Raw genomic sequence first — 24,488 nt, forward strand, 5'->3', positions numbered from 1 at the left:
GATTACTTCATACAAACATAATATGCAGAGGAACATGAGGACAGGGTTAAAAGGGTTAGCATTGTTCTTGTAGCAGTGGTGAGGTGGAGAAGGGTAGACCTCGTGTCACTGTGCCACTTCTTTGGCTTTGACAAAACCTGTATTTTTCCACTTCGTGTCAAGGGTAAGATGGCATTTCTTGTTCCTTCATTATTTCTACTTTTCCATTCCTCTCGCCTGCATGCTGTGCTCCTTCTTCTCTTCCAAGGGGCTGCCAGTGGCACTGCCATGGCAACTAGCATTTACAATAGTGTACAGCAAGCGGGCATGATCTGTAGGCCGCACAATGAAACCAACAGCGTGTTAATGATGTCAGTGTTTTCAGAAATAGATTAGATGTTCTGTATTGCTATTCAAAGGTATGGAAGAAGACAATGGCGCGCTTTGTTTGCTGCATAGACGAACGTCTTTCCATGATCAACACTGGCGCTCATAACACCTGAATGAAAAAAGGTTTTCAAACAGAAGAGCAAATAGCAAGCTCTGGCAGAAAGCTGGTGGATAAGATGGAGACAAAGAATGATAAAACTTTTTAAATCGATAGACACACTGAGCTGCAGCTAAGCAGAGACGAAAACATATTATCAGCTAGATTCCAAACGCATGTACTTTCAGATAGTCATGACGCCAAATTTAAATTTGTCGCCCTGTCAGAACGCCACTTCTGCTGATCTTGAGACAGTAAGCTCTCCGTGCTGTCAACAAGCATTATAAAGTTAAGAATTGATATCTCTGTAGTGCTAACAGGAAACTGAGTGATACCTCTGCTGGAGAGTTAGTGGCGAGTTCAGCTACACTCCAGGACACCGATTCATCTTCTTGCCAAACAGACAGAGATACTGTGGAAGTGAAGCCACTGTGACAACAAAAGGAATTGTAGACTTTGAGCTGATTTTGGTGTTTGGTCTTCTCTGATGTACACGAGAATCAGGTAGGATATAAAATAGAATTAAGTTGCTTGTACAAAAAAGGTGACAGGTAACACTGACTTCTTATAACATTTAATACTGATACTATCTGAGAGGCAAGTCTCTGTCAACTCCAATGTAATGTTGCTCATTTTGTTTATTTCATTTACACACTACCTACCAGGGATTCAATAGAAAGCTTCTCATGACTTTGCTATTTTTGTGTGTTTGTTTGTTTGCACGGTTTGCACTGATTTACTTTGACTTACAAATCTGGTCGAATGTGTTGGGTTTTCTTCTTGTGGATGACAATGACAGCATTTTTAGATTATGTTTTTGTTCGTTTGTGCTCGTTTTATCATTACTTCAACTTTTTTTTTTTAATATATACAAAACATGGTTGCTGCTGCTGCATATGTAAAACGTGACCTCTGGGGTTCAGACACTGGAGGCTAAGAACAGTCGAGCTATTTTAAGTTTGCACATGTTCTTGACAAAATACAAGGATTAACAGGCAAATGATGATATCTAGGAACATGTTAAAACTTGTTAGAAATATATCTGAAGAATAAATATATTCTTTTTAACCTGCAATTCATTTGAATTTATTAAAATACAACCCTTGCTGTTTCTTTTATTCGTGGAGGCGGTTGCCTCTCTTGAGTGACAACTTCACTGTAAGACATTATAAAATGACAGTCGTACCTGAATCTACAATTTCTACATCTTTTTTTTTCTTTGATTCCAAAATGATTCCAAAAATCCTCACATTTCTTCTCAGATTTATGGTGTCATGATTAGCCAATAAGTGCCTGAGTGCCTTTTAGGAACATCTCAAGCTCGAGTATGAGGAACAGCCTGTTCCTTTTATGCACTGAGAAATTTTTAGATCCGAACACATGATAGCTGATCAAAAACGTAATTTTTCCACAGGTTCAAACTGTACCTCAAGCTTTGAATAAAAACTGACCAGCCAGCTAATGTGCAGGCGCAGAGGTCTGGGTTAAAGGGTAAGTTATTCATGTAGTCAAGTACAGTAAAGGCAGAGTGTGTGAGTGAGCCTTTTATGACCCACATCCCCTCTGTGAGCTGGGTGCTCTGTCTCTGTGTGAGAGGGGACATTTAGCAGCGGGGTGTAAGGCCATCCAAACTGAGTTATGATCACACACACAGACAGTACGGAGTGAAAGTAGACAGTCAGACACTGGTGATGTCACAGGGAAGGTCAGCAGCAGGAAGGAGAGCGCCAGATGGATCGAGCATGCCTGTCGAATGCCCTGTCAATCATTTAGTTGCCATGGCAGTGTCTGGCAGGGCGGGGCCTAAAATGGGCTATAAATAGAGCAAGGCAGGATGGAAAGAGGACAGAGGACAATTATGATACATCAGCCAGCGGTAGAGGTGTGTTCCTGAGAGTGTGTGTGTGTGTGTGTGTGTGTGTGTGTGTGTGTGTGTTTTCCCAGAGTGGTTAGTGGTAATTAATGGCCTCTCTCCGGGATGAAAAACATCAATCCAAAATTAAATCTTGATGAACTACCACAAATCGACGAACCTAAGGGCAAACAGAAAACCAGAAAACACATGCACACACAATTTGTAGCTCTGTGTTTGTGGGGACTGACTAAAAAACGATTTTCTTCCCACAACCACAAACCCCAGAATTAACCCTACCCTTGACCCACTTGTTAAATGTGACCCCAATGCAGCTTTTCAAATGATCTCAATTTGGAGGCTCCGCTTGATTCGACTGTGGCTGTGAGAGCACAGAGTCCTCCTCACATACACAGGACAAACACACACACACATACATACTGTACACTACACAGACTGCTTGCACTCACTTCAGCAACCTGACCCAAACCCAACAAGTCCGGACAACATGTCGTGTGTTGGGTCTGTTATGTTTTGTAAAGCTTTGGGCTGGAATATTTCCAATTGTAACTGATGGAGAAAATTCTCTCTCCTTCACTCCCTGAATATGCAAATCATCTGCATCCTTGTGTGTATATATTGCAAGAAAATATGCACTGACACTGGCAAGTGAGACCTGAGGAGGCCGGCACTGAAACAATCTACAAGGGATTGGTTATTTTCAGCCACAACTTCTACTCTTAAAGGCAAAGTCGTTTTTCCAATGGGTTTTGGATCTGATAAAACGGCTTTTGGCTTTCTTCCATAGTGGCAGTGTCCATAGTCGACTGGGGCTCACCATTTTTGCCAAAAAATCAGCTGACTTTTTCCTGCCAGAGCTCCAGGCACTGGCAACAAACACTGTTCATCTGCATATACTCCCCACACCGCAATGACACGAACCCGATGGAAAGTCAGCAAAGTTTCCCTTTAAGGAGCATTGAAATAAGGCCGAGTTTGTTTCAGATTTTCACACAAGTCTGCTCTGTAATGGTAGTTTCAGGTGCCTTTAAGGTTTTTGTTCGCCCTTCTTAATAGCTTGCCTGGCATACGTTTGAATCTCAGATTTTAGGGAAGTGCACTTATATCTCCTTCTTCAGTAGAGGAATCTCTCAAACTTTGCACAGATACAAGTCAGCATAATCAAGGTCATCAGACATTTTATGGGGCATAACCATAAAAAAACTTTTAACAGTTTGGACAGCTGTCAAGTACAGTTGGGAAAGACATCTTGAGTTTAACAGCCATGTTCATCAGGCTGATATTAGGAAAAAGTGAAGTTGATTTAGAAATTGGTAAAGCAGATCATTTTGAGAGGAGTTATTTTTATTTGAGAGAAAACCTTTCCAAAGCATGCAAAGAACATTGTCTTTGAAGAATAATCTGAAAACATGGCTTTGGTCATCAAAGCTGGTCGTACCAGGTGAGATTTGTCAGCTTTGGTCTGAAAGGTGCAGGCACAGGCCAGGCTTGGGTCTCGGTTTTTTGTACATTCAGAAGGCTCAGAGTGGCTTACATTCAGTTTCAACCAACATAATGTAATCCCTGTCCTCTTTACCCAAACTTCACCCGAGGATCTCAAAACCCTCACACATAAATCTGCAGTTTTACAAGTGAGCACAAAGCATCCTTTGTATTCAGAAAGCTCTGTCACTGTTACAGTTAAGGAAATGACATACACACACACACACACATGCAGACATTTTTGGCAAATTTCCCTCTTCTGTCTCCAGCATACAGGGTTTTTCAAGGGCACTTCGCTGTGAGTCTCTGAGAGATGATCTAATTACTGTCATTAGCATCATCTAATTGCAGCTTTAAAATTAAAAGATTAGCTCTGGTGCTAACTGTGCTAACCTATTTTAGGGTTTCAGAGAGGAAGGGAGCAAGAAAGCATATTTTTATATGGCAGAGAGAGAGAGGGAGAGGAGAGAGAGAGAGAGAGAGAGAGAGAGAGAGAGAGAGAGAGAGAGAGAGAGAGAGAGAGAGAGAGAGAGAGAGTGACAGTGCATGCTTACTAGCCAACCACAGTACATGATTTTTTGTCTGGGCATATCATTTGCCCCTTTAACCTCATAAATAAACACACAGAGGCTATGAGAGGCGGAGGAGAATGCAGTGGCCCTATTCTCCACCCTTTCAGCCTCCACCCCTCTTCACTAATTAACAATTGTTTTAATCCTCCTTTAATTCTGCAGACAATTGCACAATTTGTGTGCCTGTTTGTGTGTGTGTTGCACGCTGAGGGTCCCTCACACCATTCACCAGATTAGTCGAGCTACTCTCCGCCAAGCGTCGCCCACAGCGACCAAAGGTAATTGCTTTTTAATTAAGCCCCTGGTGCTAATCCCAATGATATTTAGCAGGCACGAACTGGCACGCACACACATTCACACACACAGACGCTGAAGAGGGGACAGAGACTAAAAGAGGGAGACGTTCAACAAGACCCACCCGGCTGTAAACTGCACAAATGTGTAATAGGCTTTGTTGGTATTTCTCTTTTGTCCACAGCGGGAAGCGAGGCCGCCGGTGGAAATGAAGTTGTTCATGTACTGAAGCAATAAATGAATTTTCACCCTGTGCCCAATCTGAGAATATCCTTTAGACTGAAAATGAGCACTCGGATCGATCCTGGACAGCGTGTGTGTCTAATAATGTGTGTGTGATTGTCTCTCCAGTGACCCTGGAATAAGCCCCGCAAACCTCAAAGATGAAAAAAGCACTCTTACACTTCTATCGACCATTTCTTCCTCACCCTTTTCTTCCTCTGTCAGGCTCTGATCTATCCAACCTCTTTCTTCGTATCTTTCCCACCCTCTCTCCATGCCTGATTCCCACCTCCTCCTGTCACAATATCACTCTATCCTTCAACAACGTCATGTTTCTGTCTCTCTTTTCTCAGCTGAGTTTCTTCCTGTAAAAAAAAAAAAAAAATCACTTGGCAGCCATTTTCTTCTCTGTCATGACATGTTTTTCTTCCTCTGCTGCCTTTTGAGTCATCTTCCTTGCTTCCTTTTCGTGGAAGCCAGACTCATCTCCTCCGGGGTGATGAGTGAAAATGTCCCTCTTTTTAGACATTTGGGTGATAACTATGAAATATGCTGAACCAATGAACACCCACACTTGCAGCACTGTAGTAAATCTAATTTGATCCCTCGTCACGTCTAACAGCTCTGGATTTTCTTTGATGTCTATGGTCCAATGTGTGAAGGTACCACTCAAGCGGAGTTAAAGCTTATGTCGGACTGTCTTTCACAAACATTTTCATTGCTCACACTGATCCTTCTTCTGTCATCTCTGATCCCTCTCTCAACTTTCTTGAATATCACACACTTGATGGAGCTGTCTCGTGTCTAATCTTTTAACCACGTTGTGTGAGAAGGACATTTCTGATTTAATGTGTCTTTTTAGTTTTACCAAAAGCTGCTTAGCACACAAACTACATGTCAACAGGGAAAAGTCCTTTGGGCAAAGTTAAGAAAACAAACTCAAAATTTGTGTGAGGTGCTTCTGATTACCAATCAAACCGATCAAACTCTTTTTCCACATGATTTCCACTGTGGCTTTTGACTCTGGCTCCTCTTACAGGCTCTACCCTGCTGCAGATTACAGACTATATATAGCACGATTTATCTTTAATCTCCCTGTGATATAACAGCGGAAACCATTTTCAGTTGCTCTTTGTTTTTGCTGCACCACAGTATTTACCTCTGAGGGTATGCTCGGTGCACCATTCTCCTCCTTTAACCAATGCACACTGCTATTTCCTTCTTCCCTGTATCTTCTTCTTGGCATTATTTTTTGTTGTACTTCTTCTGCTTCTTTTTCTGCTTGTTTGATCCTCCCCAACTACCTTCAGGTACTGCTTCTCTTTAAATCCTTTCCTCTTCATTTAGGCCACTGAGAGCTGAAAGTCAGGGGTCTGCCTACCATAGGAAACATGTAGACTGAAAGTGTATATAATTTCCAATTTTTTGACAAGGTATTCAGAAGAGTCCCTAATTAAGGTCTGACAAATTCTTGACATATTTCTGAATGTCATCATTGACCTGCATAGAATGTATAGAAGAAGTGGATGTAGCTTTCAGGATCTGAAGGGTGAAGCCAATGTGAAAGTGCCTTAAACCTGCATTCTTTCTAATGGCCAGCAGGGGGTGACTCCACTGGCAGCTAAAGGAAGTCAGATTGTGGAGAATTCTATGAGAAAATGCTCCTACTTCTCACTTCTTTTTTTTTTTCCTTACATCAGTAAACATTCCCATAATGAGTTTATGGTCTCAATGTCTAATTTCAAAGTCATCTTCAACACAGCATGATGTTAATTTGGCAAATTGTGGCCCCATTTAGAGTAAAATTAATCTCAATAAACAAATATATCCATACGAGTGCAGATGCCGTAGGCTACATGAACATTTTTTTGATATCAGCAGCGTTCTTGTCGATACAACAGTGACCTTCCAACCAGTATAGAGGCGTAGCAATGCATATCCATGGTAGTGTGTACATTTAAATAGCTGTTAACCCTCTTTTGGTTTAACTGAAATTACAAAAGCTAATTTAGTTAGGAGTCATGTGCAGGAAGGTTGCTGGTATAGGTGGCCATGCATAGTGTCAGTCAGATCCATCCTATCGCCCAAATATGGTCAATTCTGGCTTCAAAAAACCAAGATAGCGATAGCTGCACTTGAAGCTTTAAGTTTTACATGAGTTTAACATTCACTCAAAGAGCCTGCTGGGCACACAAACACACACACACACACACACACGCACACACACACACACATTAACCCAACCTTGAGCTGTTAAGGCAAATCATATACAATGTGAGTGGGTGTAGTTTCAGTGATGAAAACTGGCCCCCCAAGGATCTGACCCTGCATAATTAGATTGTGCTGTGTCAGAGGAAGCATTTGATCAATGTTTTAGCAGCATGTAATGATCTGCTTCATAAGCGTGGCATCAAGGCGTGCCCAAGTAGCATGTAAGCCATCTGTCTAAGACTTGGGAAAGAGATGGGCAGAAGGTTTTAGGAGGATGGGAGGAAAAGAGGGAGAGCATGAATGATTTAAGAGTGGCATGCGAAGAGCAGATGACGGCATAAATGGAAAGAGGGGGATATGAGCCAGAGCATATGCTAACTTACTGGCTTACTGAGGGGTGGTATTAGGGAAATTGGTACTGAGAGGAGTGATAACACAAGTGTGGGAAGAAGACAGGTACAGGGAGAGAAGGGAGTGTGAATTCATACTTCAATAAAAGTTGTTTTTCCCCTTTGTGGGATTGTACAAAGTGCCGACAAGGTTGTTTAATTGATCAAAGAAATGTTTGTCTCGACAAAAAAGGGCAAGATTCAAAAACAGAATGACAGCAAAACAAAGACATTCGCTCAGATGTAAATAAGAGATTTGAAAAGTGATAAATCAAAATGGAAATGTGCACTGCGTCTCCCACAAAACAGAAGAGTTACAAAATCATTTGGGCTCAGTGCAGCACGGAAATAAAATCACTGGGACGTAAAAGGAGCAGACGTTATCTTCCAGCAAATGTGCCACTTCTTTTTAAAGAATTAATTACCCTTGACAGGAGAGGAAAATGGCCAAAGGTAAAAGAAAACAAAAGGAGAGAGAATGAGTATTAAAGTCAAGGTGGGTGCAAAGGAGCTCAGGACGAATGAAGGAGAAAAGAGATGCAACAGGAAAGAAAACAATGATTTCTAGGTTAAACCTGCACAATAATTCGGTCTATCCTTTTCTGGTCATTAGTCTGGCCGAATGCTATCGACTGTGTGTGTGAGTCTGATTGAGTGGGCCGCTATGTGTGTGTGTTGGAGAGAGGATTACACACGGTAATCTCTCCTCCAATCTGAAACTGTGATATTCGTCAGCACGACGGAGGCACAGACACTCACACACAGAGAAAAACACAATATGGGCCGTGAGTCAGCACTGTTTGTGTGCTTACCATAGATATTGGCAGGATGGGACACTGGCGGAGGGCAGAGCTCAGGCCTTGTCCCCGCAGACTGATCATCAGGCCAGGAATAGAAGGAGCGGCAAAGGAAAAATGATTGCACCCCTTATTTTATTTCCCCCACTTATGCCGCCCCTGACTCGGCGTGGCGAACAGTGTGGGCGACAAAAGGGAGGGTGAGGGGGAGCTGGAAGGTCAGAGAGACTTCAAGCTGGCAACATTAACACCCCCTGCCTGACTGCCTCTGGGTCAACGTGGCCCCTTTTTTCTCTTTTTATTTTAGAAATATCTGTGCTTTTTAACAGTTACTTTTATAGCGATTTTGCTCTAGAGGGAGAGGTGGCCGTGACATAAAGGAGAGGAAAGAAAGGAGAGCAAAAGTCCTGGGATGGAGTTAAATGCTTTGTGGTATGTGCCTTTTGTCCACCGGGCCCGCAGGACATCGTAATCTCTATCCTGTCTCGACTTGGTCTGATCCGGTGTGGGAAGTCTGGGCCGGCCATAGATCATGATGTCAGGTGAGTTAGAGAGTTCTGGCCAACTATGGTGGCTGAAAACAAACAAGACTTCAGGTACAGCTGGGTACTGAACCTTGGTGCCTTTAGCACACACTTTTGTGTATCTGATGTGTCGAGAGGTATAAAGTCAAGTACTGAAAGTTAAATGAATCACTAGTTTGATTGATTTATTGATTATTGAGAATGCAGCTGTGGTTTTTTTAGGAGACAGGGTTGTTCAGTCACCATATCTAACCAATGTAGAGGACTGTGAAGCTATGAAATTATGCAACCGTAACATATAAACACAATTCCCCATGGATAGCTTCGCATCTGTCTCCTCTTCTTTCATCCTTCCTGGCTACAATCTGTTGTTTACTCTGACCATCACATGTTGAGAGGCTTGGTGGTTACAGAGCTTTTCCAGCACCATAAAGTCCATCTGACGATAAACCAAACATGCATTAGCAGGTTTAGCTTGCTGCTGGGACCAGCCTGAAAGCCACTAATGGAAGCACGAAATCCATCGCTGTAGTGCACAAAGACACAAACCATACGCACACACGCAATACTGCCACAATAAATGGGTTTACTGGATGTGGGAGAGACAGAGTGGATGGACAGAGAGGGAGGGGGGGAGAGAGGTAGGGAGGTTAGTGACTTTCTCATTAATAATGTTTGCATCCAATATTATGAAGATGTAGTTTATTACATATTTCATATTTATTTCATATTTTATCTAATCAGGATGTCATTTGTCAGTCACATGGCGAGTTTCCCTTCACCTCCTCCTTATCGAACGCTCACTTACTGCAATTGAGAACAGGAGAGTAGCTTAACTCTGTGATTTAAGTGCTATTTTAAATCACCACTATCGCCAATAGAGGGTCCATCTGAATGATTTAAATGCAAAGTTGATTGGGAGAGGAATCCCTTCATTTTCTTTTATTTTCACTGCTCTCTCCCAATATCGCCTTGATGAATTTAAATGATCTCCGTTTATGAATCTGTTACCACATATTTCTCCCACCTGTGACTCATCACTAAGGCTGTGGAGTAAGTGAGTGTGTATTTATTTGTGGTTGAGTGAGTAAATGTGTGCATGTGTGTGTGTTTAAACACAATGGAGAACAGAAAGTATTGTGGGCATGTGTGTCCTTAAACTAAATGTGGGTAAGCATGCGTGACGGCAAAAATAAATAAATAAATCTGTGATTTGAGTTTGAGCCAGGTTACAGAGAGAGGGTTATTTGCCTGCACCTGAGGCTCTAACTGCTAATGCTAACACTTGCTAATGACCCAGAGGACCCTGGTGGAGCTCAAGGACGGGGAGGTCAGACAGCTGGGCTTCGTGCCCGTGCCTGAGTCACCTGTCCTGGGGTACCAAGTGAGCCACAAGCAAAGGTGGATGGAGTGTGGAGCCCAAAGGCCAAAGTATTTGCCAGACAAACAATAGGGAAGAGAAGGCATGACTACACACTGGCAGTGCTTTAGGGCTGTTTCTAAAGTGGGTTTTGGCTAGAGACACACACACACACACACAGTAGGAGCCAGTGCCACAGTAATGAGAGTAGGAGGACACTCCTCAGGAGGGAGGTGGACCCTTCAGCCAATTCTCAGCTAGTGATTACACACAGAGAGAGACAGAGCAGAGCAAAAGTGAGGAAATGAAATGAGCTGCCGGGGCACACTGCATGTCTCAGTATAAGCTAACCAGGCATGCACCTCAGCAGTACTCTTTAACAGTAAACTTGTGTCACAGGCATGCGAGCAAAGATGAAACAAGGACACTTGAGAACAAGGACGCGGAGCTAAAGGCAGGTGAAAACAAGAGGCGATTTACATTTACATTTAAGGCGTTTAGCTTGTTGCTTTAATGTGTGTGGGATAAATACACTATAGGACCGTACACATAAACAAAGCCTTAGGGAGCACTGTATAGATGTAAAATAGCTCTAATAGCCTACAAGCTCATTAAACATTATTGCTTTGAATTGGGAAAGTGGGACAAGAAAACAATTTACACACCAAATAATAGATGCAATTCTAAAAACTGTTGAAGTTAAATGGCTTCTGCTTGCAAAGACTGCTAAGCTCAGTATTATACATCAACATAATGAGTGCAGTTAAAGGGGCACACAAACACCCAAAAGCTACCAGCGAAGCACGATTAACAGAAAAAGACGACTAGACGGTTATGACTCTGGAGACTTTATAAAGTTCCCATCATTCATAGCCTGGCAGAGCAGACACCCTGCTCAGTCCTGCCACTGTAAAGACATAGTGAGGAGCAATATGGTGGAGGTCAATATGTTTTGGAGGATAAACTTGGCTTTGCAGCTTAATTGGACTGCCAAGAGTAAATTACAGCCTGCATGTCATAAACAACTTTCATGTCACAGAATGTTGACTTGGCCAGATAGATCAGCTGAATATAATTTCAGTTAAAGCCAGACTGATTTATCTTTTGGCCAATTTTTCATTGGCTGATATCAGCCAATCACAGATACATTGTAACTATTTTGTTTTCCAATATATGCCAATATGAGATATATATCTTTTTACAGGACATGTAATGCAGAAAACAATGTTTAAGATAATTTGGAAATGGTGTCATAGACCTAATTATTTTATTTTTTATTAATTGTTGGATTAAATAGACAGCATTGACTGATCCTGAACATACAATACTATTTAGCTTTTTTTTTTGGTTGACCATGTTATACATTGTTTGAATAACATAAAAATGTAAAAAAAAAAAAAAATGCTTTAATTAATATTTTTTTTTGTGTGAGAAAGCAGCCTTCCAAGTAAGACATTTTGGTGCAAAATCAGTGCACAAAATAAACATAAAACATTTATATATTCATTCAAGCTCAAAAATTCACTATATCGGGCACCATAATGGTAATCGGTCAATTTTACACTCTAAAATCTGTATTCTTCTTAAAAGTCCCATATCAGTTGAGCTCTAATTTATATGCAGATTTTTTTTTCAGCTACGGCCTTTGGCTGGTATGAATACAGTATGTTAAATTTGACACCAACTCATAACTTCTCTGAAGTTATTTCCCTCACTTACAGTAATTACTGTGGTTAGATTTCATATTACTAAATATAAATCTGCTTAAATAAGGATCACTGGTTCATTTAAGTGCTTAAAATCCTGAGTCAGACAACCGCCAGGTGGGCAGTTTTAGGACCTGCACTGTCCTAAAGCAGACAGAATGGTCGGACCCCAGAGGGTGAGCCCCGAGCAAATCCATCATGCAGAAGTCGCTGTTCCAGTCTGGCAGCCAGTGAGCGCACCGCGGGGAGGCAGGACAAGCCCAGCATTACTGATTCCCCCAAGGGAAGGCCAAACGAAGCTGGAATGACTGATGCAACCCAGGGGAGGCTAATCGAGGGTGGAATGACTGATGTCTCCCACCGGTAGGGACACAATCCAAGAAGGTCCCGACTCTACGGATGGTGAACGGAGCCAAATGAGTGATTGGGCTCCTGAGTTGAATAGGTTCACAATAAAAGAAAGAGCGTTGATTGTGCAGATACTGTACACATGCAGGGCTGCAGGAATGCTCTGATTTCACTTGTTTTCCCCTTGATTGGTTAAACAAGCATGAGCAAGCAAAGCATCAAGATCAACATGAATAACTGAGAAAGAGAGGGAAAATTATTGATGCCGAATGCTGTTTATCACTCTCATTTTTCACCAAGTCTCATCCTTGTACCATCTCTCCACTCCTTTCTTTTCTAACATACAGTAAATGGAATTCACTGATGAGGCTTTGACAGGGATATAAAGAAAGACTGATAAACAACCAAAACATGCATTAAGGGAAAAAAGGGCGGAGCACTAAAGAGAGTGATGGATTCATGGATTAAGGATGGATTAAGTGAAACCACCACATGTTTGTCGAGGCATGATTGAAGCTGGCACTCAATCAGAAACTGGTCTGTCAAATCTCAACAGCTGGTCCCCTCTGCACTCTGACTGAGAGAGGGTCAAATGTTGTGCAATGCAAGAGAGAAGAGATGAAGATGTGCGATCAATAATGATCAACAGTGGTAGAAAATGACAACAAGTCCACCACACAGCAGTAGTCGTTTCCTCTAAGGGGAAATCGATGGAGCTGACAAACAGCTGTAACAGGTTACAGAGGACAACTGACTTTGTTTTTCCATTAAACATTAGGAACAGTCTGTTTCCAAATTAATTTATGCGGCAGCATCATGTTCAGCTGTGTGTGATTCCAGCATTTAAGCAACTTCACAATAAGAAAGTCAGCTAATGACTTCAATTAAGGGAGTTAATTGTTCATTACAGCCATTATAGAGTAAACTCTCATCAATCATTTGACCACTGAGGAACTCTCAGTCTCTTTTCACTAACACAATATATCCTGTCGGGCTCTCACAAACATAAACGACAAAAATACAGACTGTGTACTCACTTAAAAACAACACAACACACACTCCGCTCTGCCTTGTTAGTTTGTTTATGCCTGCACCACTATAGAGTCAAAACTCACTTCAAAAACTGCCACCATACAGACAAAAATACGAAGCACACACATACACACATGGGCGCACCCTCACCGCAACAGGGACGCACAGTTGGACTCATTATTTGTTGTGCAGAAAAAGTGCCAAAAGTCCTAAAGTCAGTGAGGTATATATATTTAAAAAGACATACTGTGGAGGTGACAGACTCCCACAAAACATCCTCTCCTGGAACAGAATGTCTTGACAAGCAAATGACTCATGAATAAAAAGACCAAAAATAAAAGCGAACCAATGGATGTGGCAAAGATAGTCTACTTGGTGAGCCACTCCGGATTTGTGTACATTGAAGAAAAAAGAAAAAAAAAAATACACACCCAGCAAAAAAACTTTGTGGTTATCTGCTGAAAGGCATACACAGACAAAAACATCCCTAACATTGGTAAAAATAGACTTGAAAACAAAGACCAAAAGCCTCAAGCAGACTCCCAAACATGTTGTGAAACTTTTGAGAGCAAAGTGAAAAAAAATAAAAATAAAAGCAACTGCACGCAAGATTAAAACTAATTTCCATCTAATTAAGTAAAAGAAAAAGAAGACAAACAGAAACTCTCAGTCCTCCAGCCCGCTCTCTCGCTCTCTCTCTCTTCTCTCTCTCTCTCTTTCTCTCTCTCTAGGAGTCCACGTACCTTGCAGAGTTTCTGGTAGCGCGGCGAGGAGATGGCCATCCTCTGGAGCCTGTGTAGGAAGACCACCACTTTCTGGAGGGAGGTCCGGACCATGGCCATCATCTTAAGACTGCTACAACTCTGCAGCAGCCTGCTCCTGGTCCGCATGCTAGCACTGCCCTACCCCGCTCATATTGTTCTCCCTCTCCCTCTCCCTAGCCAGCCGACCAGACCCCAGCCAAGCTGACGTGATGAGCACACACACACATGCACACACAGAGATAGAGAGAGAGAAAAAAACCCACACACGCTCGCAAACGTACTCAGTTCAGCATGCCCCCATGTTTCGTCACATATACACACACACTACACAGTGAGTGCAGCCTCAGTTATCTCTCTCTCTCTCTCTCTCCTCTCTCTCTCTCTCTCTATAAACACTCACTCTCAGCATGCACACACTCTCACACACACGTACGATGATGCAGGCGAGCAGGACAAGACGAGACACTCACTTTCTCCTCCACGCGGACATTCACACGCGCAACCCGACTGCAGAGCCAGAAGAGAATCAAACAAATCACTTGTGACGGCACCCTGCAGAGTCAGAGGAGGGTGACGATGAAAAAGGAAATGAAGAAGAAGAAGAAGAAGAAAGGAAAAGGAAAAAAATTAACAAGGAGAGAAGAGTGGAAAGTGCCGGCAAGCAGGGGGGGAAAAGAGGAGAGAGGAAGGCATGAGTTGCACTGGATGAGAAGAGAAGCTGATCGTACGCGGTTCACTTTTTACTGACACTGATACGGAGAGAGACAGAGAGAGAGAGAGAGAGAGACGGAGAGAGAGGTAGTACTCCTTTTGGACCACAGAAAGAGAGAGAGAGAGAGAGAGACAGAGAGAGAGAGAGAGAGAAAGCTGTGAAGAATAGAAGGAGAGACGGATCAAAAGCAGCGGAGTAAGGGATGAAAAACACCGCCTCTGACGTGAAGGCAGAATGACACACGCAAGAAAACCAACAGATCAATGAGAGAGAGAGAAACACACAAAGAGAGAGGGAGAGAGAAACAGCGAGAGAGGGAGACGGAGCGAGAGCTCTGTGCACAAATGAGATGCACACACACAATAGAGTTACGGAGAAGGAGGAGTTATTTCAAGCGTCCAGGGTTCCTGGAAGTAAATGTCCCATTCATTTCTGCTCTGGCGATGTTAGTGACTGACACTTGGAGCACTTCCACTGCTTGGACGGACACGAGAGTCTCGTCTTTGAAGCATGAGGACAAAAGCTGAATAACTGTGTTAGAAAATATCAGTTTCTTTGATAAAAGTCAAAATTCTAAGCCTGTTTGCTCAAAAATGTAAACAGTCTCACATTTGGTAACAAACATCAAATCACAGAGCTTACATTTTTTATGTTTGTGCCACTAATGCGCAGCTTTCAGATTATGGGTCAGTTCTGGATGAATTCAGCAAATTCCCAGTGGCAACAACAAAACACTTCTCCATATGGCAGCTGAGGCTCATTGGTGTCATAGTGTTTAAAGTCATTTGCTTTACCAAACAGGCAGGAAAAAACACCACTCCTCACGAAGCTGAAAGCTTTTATTTGCATCTCACTGTCTTCCACGGCAAATGGAGTTTGTCATCATGCTTGCTGTCTCTGTCTCAGTCACCTGAGCGGTCTCGATGACAACTGAACAAACGTAATTAGGCGAGGAAAGCTGTGAGGCACATTTGTTGCATGTCATTACCACGTTGCATTTCCTGTACTTCCTCCAGTCAACTTTGTAATAAATGTATAAAATTACCCCCCAAAACAAAGAAAAACACATCTGTTTAGAATATTCAAACAAACATTTAAGTAGTCTAAACAGAGAGCCATAGCATGAATCTACAGTATCATTCAACCCCAATCCAAACAACTTTGTGTTTCTATGCTGAGAAATGCTGAGGATATAATTAAAAATAGGAAAACACCAGCAGCTCCTCCTACTCTGCCACTTTATAATGTGTGTGTGTGGGAGAGGGAAAGAGCATGTGTTTGTTATGTGCTGTGTTTGTGCCCCAAATGCAGCTTTCAGAAGATTAACTGAGAAAAAAAGAGCGAGGCCTTACTGGAAAACTGCAGATAAAAGATGACGAAAAGGAAAAGTGGGAGGAAAGTAGAGCAGGAGGAGAGAAGGTAGGAGGGCAAGGTCAAGAGAAGATAAAGGGCTTTTAAGCATCTTTTATCGACACAGAAAAACGGTTAAGTCTTTAGAGAATAAATCTGTTCGAGGCACGCAAGTTCCTGAGAGATGACATCAAGAGACAAAAAGGCAGGAGAAGAAAAAGAGAGTCACGTAAAAGCAGAGATAGGTGCACAATCAGCAGAGATTATCATAAAGCAGCTGCTCAGCTCCTGCTGAGCCACTGACCACACACTGTTGCACACACTGGGTATTTTAAACCCATTTATGTTGCCTATGACTATTTCTCTTGACTTTCTCAAGTGTTGTGCTGCTGGGATAAAAAACACTCTTTTTTTTCTCCCAACCACACAAGACAAGGGGCATCTATTTGAAGTGAGGATGAAAAACGTCTGTATCGCCCAGCAGCAGCACGCTTCACACCGACGGCTCCCCGTAACTATGACTCATGCATTTAAAATGAGCACGAACTGACACACATACGCAAATGGTGTTTTCAGCGGATGCATTACAGCAAATGGTCCAAGCTTGTCCCCTTTATACAAATGAAGGAAGACTCGGAGGCAGAGAGGAGAAATGAACACAAACAAATTCCTTTAAACCAACACGCAGCTTACCTACACAGCCAGCTAGAGTAATCATCATTTACCGACAGGCTGGCGCACAGATATACACATATAGGAGAGGGGATCATGATGAGCTTACGGAAGAGCGGTGTTTAGACAAGGTTTAACTGGCTACAGCGACCATTCACGTCATTTTAGAGTATCGACTCTGAATTAGAAGGAGCACTGAGTGTTTTGTTGGCTCAGTCTTAATGGCACTGACAGAAGAAGGTCTCAAGTAAGAGGCCGTAGGAGGTATGTATGTCTCCTCTGCTCTCACGCATGCACGCACACACACACACCTTAATACATTTTATTTATATAGTGCTTTACAAGGTACTCAAAGATCCTTGTACTTCTATCTTTGTGAGGGCCCTCATTGGAATAGTGAATACCCTTGCCCCAACCTTCACCATCACAACTTAATGCCAAACCCTAACACAAACCTAATTGTAACCTTAACCTTAAAACAAAGTCGAACTCTCAAAAAAGGCTTTACAGAAGTGAGGACCGGCCGAAATGTCCTCACTTCACAAAAATGTCATCACTGTGTTTGTTAAAAACGAGTTCCGGTCCTCACTGTGTAGGAAGTACAAGAACACACACACAGACACAACACACACACACGAACACACATGAACACACAAACACACAGATTTTTAATGCCCACAGCCAAACACATACAAGTTGAGCAGCTTGATAAAAGCAGCTCCTCCAGCTGTGTGCACCTCTGCCCTCCTCTGCTGATGCCATTATTGCTATACCTTCCACCATGTGTGCACGTGTGTGGCGTGCTGTGATGGAGGGACTTATATAACATCTACCACACACACACACCAGCTCCAGTAAGAGTAAGAGTAAGCCAAGATGATATTACGTGCTATGGTGAGTTGATAGAAAATTAGTCAGAGGCAATTATCCCTTTAATGTGTCTGGCTGTATTGGACCGTTGCAGACAATGTTGCTAATTAATGAGCAGCACTGTTTTATGACAAGATTGGATTTTTACGTAATTTGTTCAATCTTGTTTCCAGAAAATAAACGATACCACTTTGTACTATAAATGCATAATGTAATATACAATTACATGTACTGTGATTTGTGTGATTTTATCCATATTGCCTACCTGTAACTCTGTAACTGGCCAAGATCATGTTCACGTTCTGAACCCCACAACCCATCAGGGGGTGTAAAAGACATATTTTTTCTTTAAAAAAAAAAAAAAAAAAGAAAGAAGAAGAAGCCTAAATTCATCATAGCCAGTATTTGAAAAAAGCAGAAATTATTGGATTTTAAATCTCCAACGGTCCTCGAATAAATTATGTGTGACAAACAATTCCATCATGAAAATAACCAAATCTAAGCTTAAAATGGAGACATTAAATAGATAAGACTGGAGTCGAAGAGAAACTTGATAGCACTCTGCTGTTATCTCATTTATGGTAAGTATATAGCTTTAGCTGGGAGGTGATTAGATTAGTTTAGCGTAGCATAAAGTAAAACAGTTATATTGGCTCTTAGTGGACAGACAAAGAGTGGCATTATTCTTCTTGTCTATTGAGACACAGGTGAACATTAGTGGAAACCACAGTTCATCGTTAACAAAAGTCGGGGACTCCTGTGGTCGAGTCCATCATCGGTGCATTACGTGTCTCAGTTGAGTTTTGTTCAATATCCATTCAGCCTTTATGTTTTCAGGAAATTTCACTTAATGTGCCACATTTGTATTTGTCACTGCTCCCAACCACTCACCAACTGCAGGCTTAATATGAAAACAGCAGTCAGAATGACAATGGCCCGTGGCCAAAAATTGTGATTAAAGTAACCCGACACTCAACAGTGACAGAGCAGACATTGTGAGTTAATAAAAGGGCTGGGGAGACAACTCTCTGTGTCAACACGCATCCTCTAAGGCTGTTTTATTATCCAGCTTTCTCGACATGAGTGCCATCCATCAATCTCAGCTCCAACTGAGACAGAGAAATGAAGATGACAGGAAAAATAAAAATGAAGAGAGTGGGCAATGACCACTTCTGGAAGATCTGATATGTTAATGAACCAGTATTACTTGATATATTAGCCACTGGCTGACACTTAAATTCAATTTCACCTCTTTTTTTACCACACATTTGACATTTGAGATGACTTTGACAGACTTTTTAGGAATAAAATTGAACAGCATACTGAAGGTGTCCTTTAACATTTTGAAAGGGCTTAAAATGATGGATTGTGTTGAATACAACAAATATAGATCACTGTAACGGACAGATGAGCGTGATAATAATGTCCGTTTCTTCCCAAAGATCTGAATTGTATGAGACTAAATCCAGCCCGGGCTCAACAATGAGCTGCAAAAGTCTCTCAGCCTCACGTCCACACCAAGTTAATGAATCCCCAGAAATCTTTGTGGCCATTCATGCAGTGATTCTGTGTCATTTTTCTCTATAACCTTGGCCTGCTTTAATAATTGGACACTGAAAATGGGAGTGATATCACCGTGGCATTCAAGACAACGAAACCAAGAATGTTATTATTGGACTTAAGCTTTCAGGTTCGAAAAGATGGACGACATTGCAGCAACTTCTTAGGGACAAGGAGTTTTCCAAAGAGCAACAAGCAGCACACACACACACACACACACACACACCAACTCTTTGACAATGTCCGGGGGAAAAAAGGCTGGTTGTGCAAATGACAGCCCCTTAGTGTACAATCCAAAAGAGATGAGGACGAGACTGACAGGGTCAGCATTTTTAAAAGAAGCCCTTTCAACTTCCCCGGGACGTCAAAAAAGAATATTAGTGCCCATTTTATCTGTTGAAAGGGTGAGGTGAAGCGATTTAGGGATTAAAACGTTACATAAAGCATAAGATGATGTGTGTCAACAGATCCCTGAGGGAAGGTCTGAGTAAATGACAAGCCAGTGAGAGGAAGCGCACACACGCGCACACACACACACACACACACACACACAAACTGAATTCCTAAGCAGCATAGGACAAGAGGATCAATGAGCCATACTCAATGCGTACAAGCACGCACACGCCCTCTGTGCGCCCTCTCATCCTCACACCTTAAAACAGCCGCTTACACATGGATGCACCTACACACAGACACACACGCCCCTGCCTCAGTCCCATTGGTGAAGGATGCATTAATGAAGGATGACACTGAGATAATAGGCTAGCACCTGTGCATAGAGTTCACACACGCACACGCACACACACAGTTTCTCTATCTGTTTGCAGCCCTACCTCCAGTTGTTGCCTCAGCTCCTTCACGTGGGCGGAGTCCTGGGACAGGTCTTCCCTCTGGGAGGCGTCGGCCAAGACGTTGACCGTAGTCTCTGCCTCCTGGAGCCATTTCAGGAAGGACTCCAACTCCCTGAGAGACATCTGCAGGCCCTTCAATTCATTGTCCAGCTGGCCGTGGCGGTCACTTGCCCTGCCAATCAATAACAACAAGCTCAAATACATGACTCTAAGTGTAAAAGATGTAAACTACTGGCAGTTTTTCTGTGTTTTATTACTGGCAGATATATCAGCCTCTCGTGTTACACAACCAAAGTGTATTTACAGGTATACAGGTGAGTTTGTGTGCACCTGTTATTGATGCTGTTCCAGGCAGCATTGTGCTTCTCTGTGACCTCTTTGATCCTCCTTGTGTCGTCAGTCGAATACTCCCGCAAAAGATGATTGGACAGCTCGTTGAAGGCCACAACTGCAGCTTGGCCTCGGCCCAGGTCTTGGAGGAAAGCCTATAAAACAGTCAACACGGGGACATTAGGATCATCGTGATGCTGAAGACCTGACAGATGTGACACGACCATTATGTGTCACCGTGAAGGGCACTACTTTTTCATAATTTTAATTTACATGCACTGTTTTCTATATTGTTGTGGCTTGGTATGAGTCTGACTTAGACAAATTGCTGTGCAACAATATGAATGACCTATTCTATTATTACATTAAATTAAACTTCAGGCACTAAAAACACAAAGGCATTAGTTATTCTACTGCTCAGCAATCTGACATTGTTATTTTAACCTCTACTTAATCAAGCAGGTTATATAAGACCCAACTGTTATTCATAAGGCCATTATTATTACTTTATATTTAGCATTAGCAAATAAGTCATTCATATATGACCCCCAGGCAACAAAAAGGTACACTTCACTATTTTAAATGAACAATTACTCATCATTACAAGACCACACACACACCAGGAGCAGATAGCTGTGCATACAAGGATTCTGTTACACTCAGTTGCCCTCTAGTGTTTGGTTCCTGTAATGCACCGGACTCACTCTTGAGGCTGAATTTGTTTCTAGAATTTCTCGGACAAGTCATCATCTTGAATTAAAATGATGGATGATGTGGGTGTACGGATGTTATTAAGGTTCAAAGTGATACTGCAGAGAGGTGATTTATTCATTCCCACCTTGCACGGACTATTACAGCTGTATAAAGGACCTCTAATACTTTATAAAGTTTGGTTTAAGATTTTTCTCTCACTTAGGAAAGTGAGCAGATGAATTCCCTTCAGTATACTCCAGTCTATTGTAATGACAAGGAGACAGAATTGCAAACAAATGACCTCAGGAAGGACAGGCATCAGACACCCAGAGGACACAGAGAGAAAGGCAAGCAGTGAAACTTTTCCCTAACCTTGTTGTCAGCAAGCTGTTTAGTCAGGGGATCGCCGGACTGCTGAAGAAGGTTGTGGAAACGTCCTTCGTTGTGCCCAATGAGAGCGTTCACCTCCCTCCTCTGCTCCTCCCACTGGTTGCTGTGGCCAATCATGTTGTCCAACTGCTGGAGCCGTGCCTCGACACCATGCTGGGTGCTGTCCCACTGACTGCGTACCCTCTCCACTTGGGACAGAGACAGAAAGTAATAATGGCACCTTTAAAACTGGGCATTGTTAATGAAGGGCATGAATACCAATACTGTCAGTTAGGAATAAAAACAAGCTGCACATTTTCAAAATAAAAAAAATGCATTATTTCTAATGTTTTTGGAGAAGCTAACATGTTTTATTTAACTGTGCTGTGGCTTTCTAGCGTGATCATCCTGCTTTGTACACACGTTTCTCAGTGATGGATGTGCGGACGTCCAGATTAGAGGTCTTGTTTTTGATGTTCTGTGCCAGGGTGAAAATGTCCTCTAGCTGAGGGTGACGCTGCTCCAGGTCACTCTTTGTTACCTGCACAAATCCACACAGACACAGTTAGACAAAATGATAGTTCAGAGGATGGAATTTGGCAGCTCAATTAAATAAACAAAAAAAACATGCATTATTCCATTAAAGGGGACTTATTATGTTCATTTTTCAGGCTCATAATTGCATTTTGAGTTTCCACTCGAGCATTTTTACATGCTTTAATGTTCAAAAAACGATTTACTTTTTCATTCTGTCCATGACTATTTCACCTCTATTCACCCTCTGTCTGATACTTTCCGTTTCAACACCTGTCTCTTTAAGCCCCCCTCCCCAAAAAAAGCCCATTGTACTCTGGTTGGTCAGCGTTTTCGGGTCTTCTATATCTGTGTTCTAAGTCTCGCCATCTCTGTATCCTCCATATTTTCAGCTGAAGCGGATGAAGGAATTACTATAACGGGGTATAGCGATACTTTCTACTGTGAAAAATAATCCATAGAAGCTTCTGAACCAATAACTACGCAAGTGTGCAAGTTCCAGCAGGAATGTGATACGAAACTGTAGAGAAACATCAACACAGGTTTTCTTGACATTAGCATCTAGCTACGTGTAGCAGCGTATGTAATGTAAACACTGCGGTAATGTGTCTGGACGACCATCTGAAAAAAATCGGAATATTTTTGCTTACTGTTGCAAACATTATAAATGCATCTTTAGAAACATTTAATATGAACATCCAACAATATAACATTATATTATGACAGAAAATAAAGAAAAGCATAATAGTTCCCCTTTAAAAAAAACGCTCATCACACAAATTTTTCAACAACTTTTCTCCATGCTTCCTCTCTGCTCCCCATCTCTCACCTGAAGACGTCCCATAGTGGTCCTGATCTCCTCCGTGTCCCCCACGGTGACAATATTAGACTTCAGCATCTGTGTAATGAGGAGAAGCCAGTCAGCCAATTCGGTGGCTGTCTCGTTGAGGTCGGTGGGCGCCACGGTGTCCGGCGTGTGTGGGGTTTGGTGGTGGGGGTCCTCGCTCACCAGGCTGGCCATCTGCACGGCTGAGGGGACGGCAGACACTGGAGCAGGGACGGAGAAAAAAAAAGGCAGGGAACTCAAGGCAAGTAATGTTGACATATAGAGCTTCTTTAAAAGGAAATGATGCAATGAACATTAAAGATGTTAGAGCAGGAGAGGAGGTGCTGTCAAATAGCTCTCAGAGGATAGTGGCATCACACTAAATCATGATGAATGAGGCACCAGGGGTTTGTTTTAGTGTTTCACAAGCAGGACTTTGTTGCTCACCTCTTATTTGTTATTTCATCATGCATTTTCAGGCACAAGATTAATCCAAGCCAATAAGGAATTTCAAATCTGCCAGCTGAGTAATACGAGTACATATTTATATGTTCGTCCTCTCCAGTTAATGACCCAATATCTGATTTTCTCTATCTGGTTAAAGGCTTCATTGGGACTGTGGTGAATCTTTTCATCCCTATACTATTGATGTGTCATGAAAACAGAGCCAGAAATAAGATCAATAATTCATTTAAATAAGTCATAAGTAATCCCTAGATATGTTTACCAAGCTGCTGGTGCTGGACGACATGTTGGTGCTGTGTCCAGAGTGGAGAGACGGGCGGCTGGAGAGATTCCCTCAGTCGACCGTCCAGAGCTTTCCAGTCACCTGCCAGCTGCTCTACCTTAATCTATACGCAGAGCCAGGAACATATAATTAGTATCAAAATAGCAGCAAGAGGAAACAGAATATATAATCTGTCCTTAATAAGACAGCCAATTAAACTTGTGGCGTTTTAACAAGCAATATGGAATAATTACATGTTACAATTAGCAGTATGTCTTTATTAAATCGCATTGCTATGGAAACTGGGACCTTTTCCTGAGGCAACAGCTGCTGTCGTCTCTGCAGCTCAATAGAATGAGCCAACAGGTCCTCCAGGTCCTTCTTCCTGTCCTTCATGGAGACCTCCAGAGCCTACAATAGGCAAGAGATCATTTGAAGTTAAACATATATGTCTTTGATTTAATTTTTTTTTTTAAAAGGATTCTCTGATGAGGATATTTGGGGCAGATACCAATCACTATTTGAAGCCTTCTATTTATCATGTAACGTGATTTATTATTGCCAATACTATTGGCCAAATGGAAATCTCCCTCTGTCATCCATCAAACAAAAATATTGCAATTTATTTACAATTCATACCAATGTACTGGAGATAAACAGAAAAAAGTAAATCAATATTTAGAAAATATATTACACAAATACAATTAAATAAATCACATCCATTGTCCTCAGATGTGTAATAAATGAACAAATCAGTTTTCCTATCATTTAAATAAAGATTCTAAATAATAGTTATCATATTATCTTTATTTATGGTCTATTTTTCACACTGAATCAACCATGAAAACAAAAGCACATGGCTAATTATTATGCAGAATGACATCATCAGACTTTCCCAGGTGCATGGTTGGATAAATACTTTTTTTAAATTGCAAACTGCAACTGTTTTTTTCA

The 24,488-nt window shown here is 42.0% G+C and overlaps 1 protein-coding gene across 5 annotated transcripts in view; it reads right to left on the reverse strand.

The window, feature by feature from the left end:
- utrn (utrophin) overlaps positions 1-24,488 on the reverse strand; it is a 221,199-nt gene that overhangs the window by 122,291 nt on the left and 74,420 nt on the right. For 4 of the 5 annotated variants that reach the window (XM_059357172.1, XM_059357174.1, XM_059357170.1 and 1 more), the window contains 7 exons: positions 23,844-23,945; positions 23,535-23,658; positions 22,811-23,028; positions 21,871-21,988; positions 21,451-21,656; positions 20,386-20,540; positions 20,038-20,227 (listed from right to left, as the gene is read on the reverse strand). In XM_059357172.1, coding sequence (XP_059213155.1) covers positions 20,038-20,227; positions 20,386-20,540; positions 21,451-21,656; positions 21,871-21,988; positions 22,811-23,028; positions 23,535-23,658; positions 23,844-23,945 — 1,113 coding nt within the window. Of the gene's footprint in view, positions 1-14,019; positions 14,819-20,037; positions 20,228-20,385; positions 20,541-21,450; positions 21,657-21,870; positions 21,989-22,810; positions 23,029-23,534; positions 23,659-23,843; positions 23,946-24,488 lie in introns of those variants that run through there. The other variant, XM_059357175.1, reaches the window with a different exon arrangement.

Source organism: Centropristis striata, chromosome 18 (genome assembly GCF_030273125.1).
Source record: "Centropristis striata isolate RG_2023a ecotype Rhode Island chromosome 18, C.striata_1.0, whole genome shotgun sequence".
Lineage (NCBI taxonomy): Eukaryota > Metazoa > Chordata > Actinopteri > Perciformes > Serranidae > Centropristis > Centropristis striata.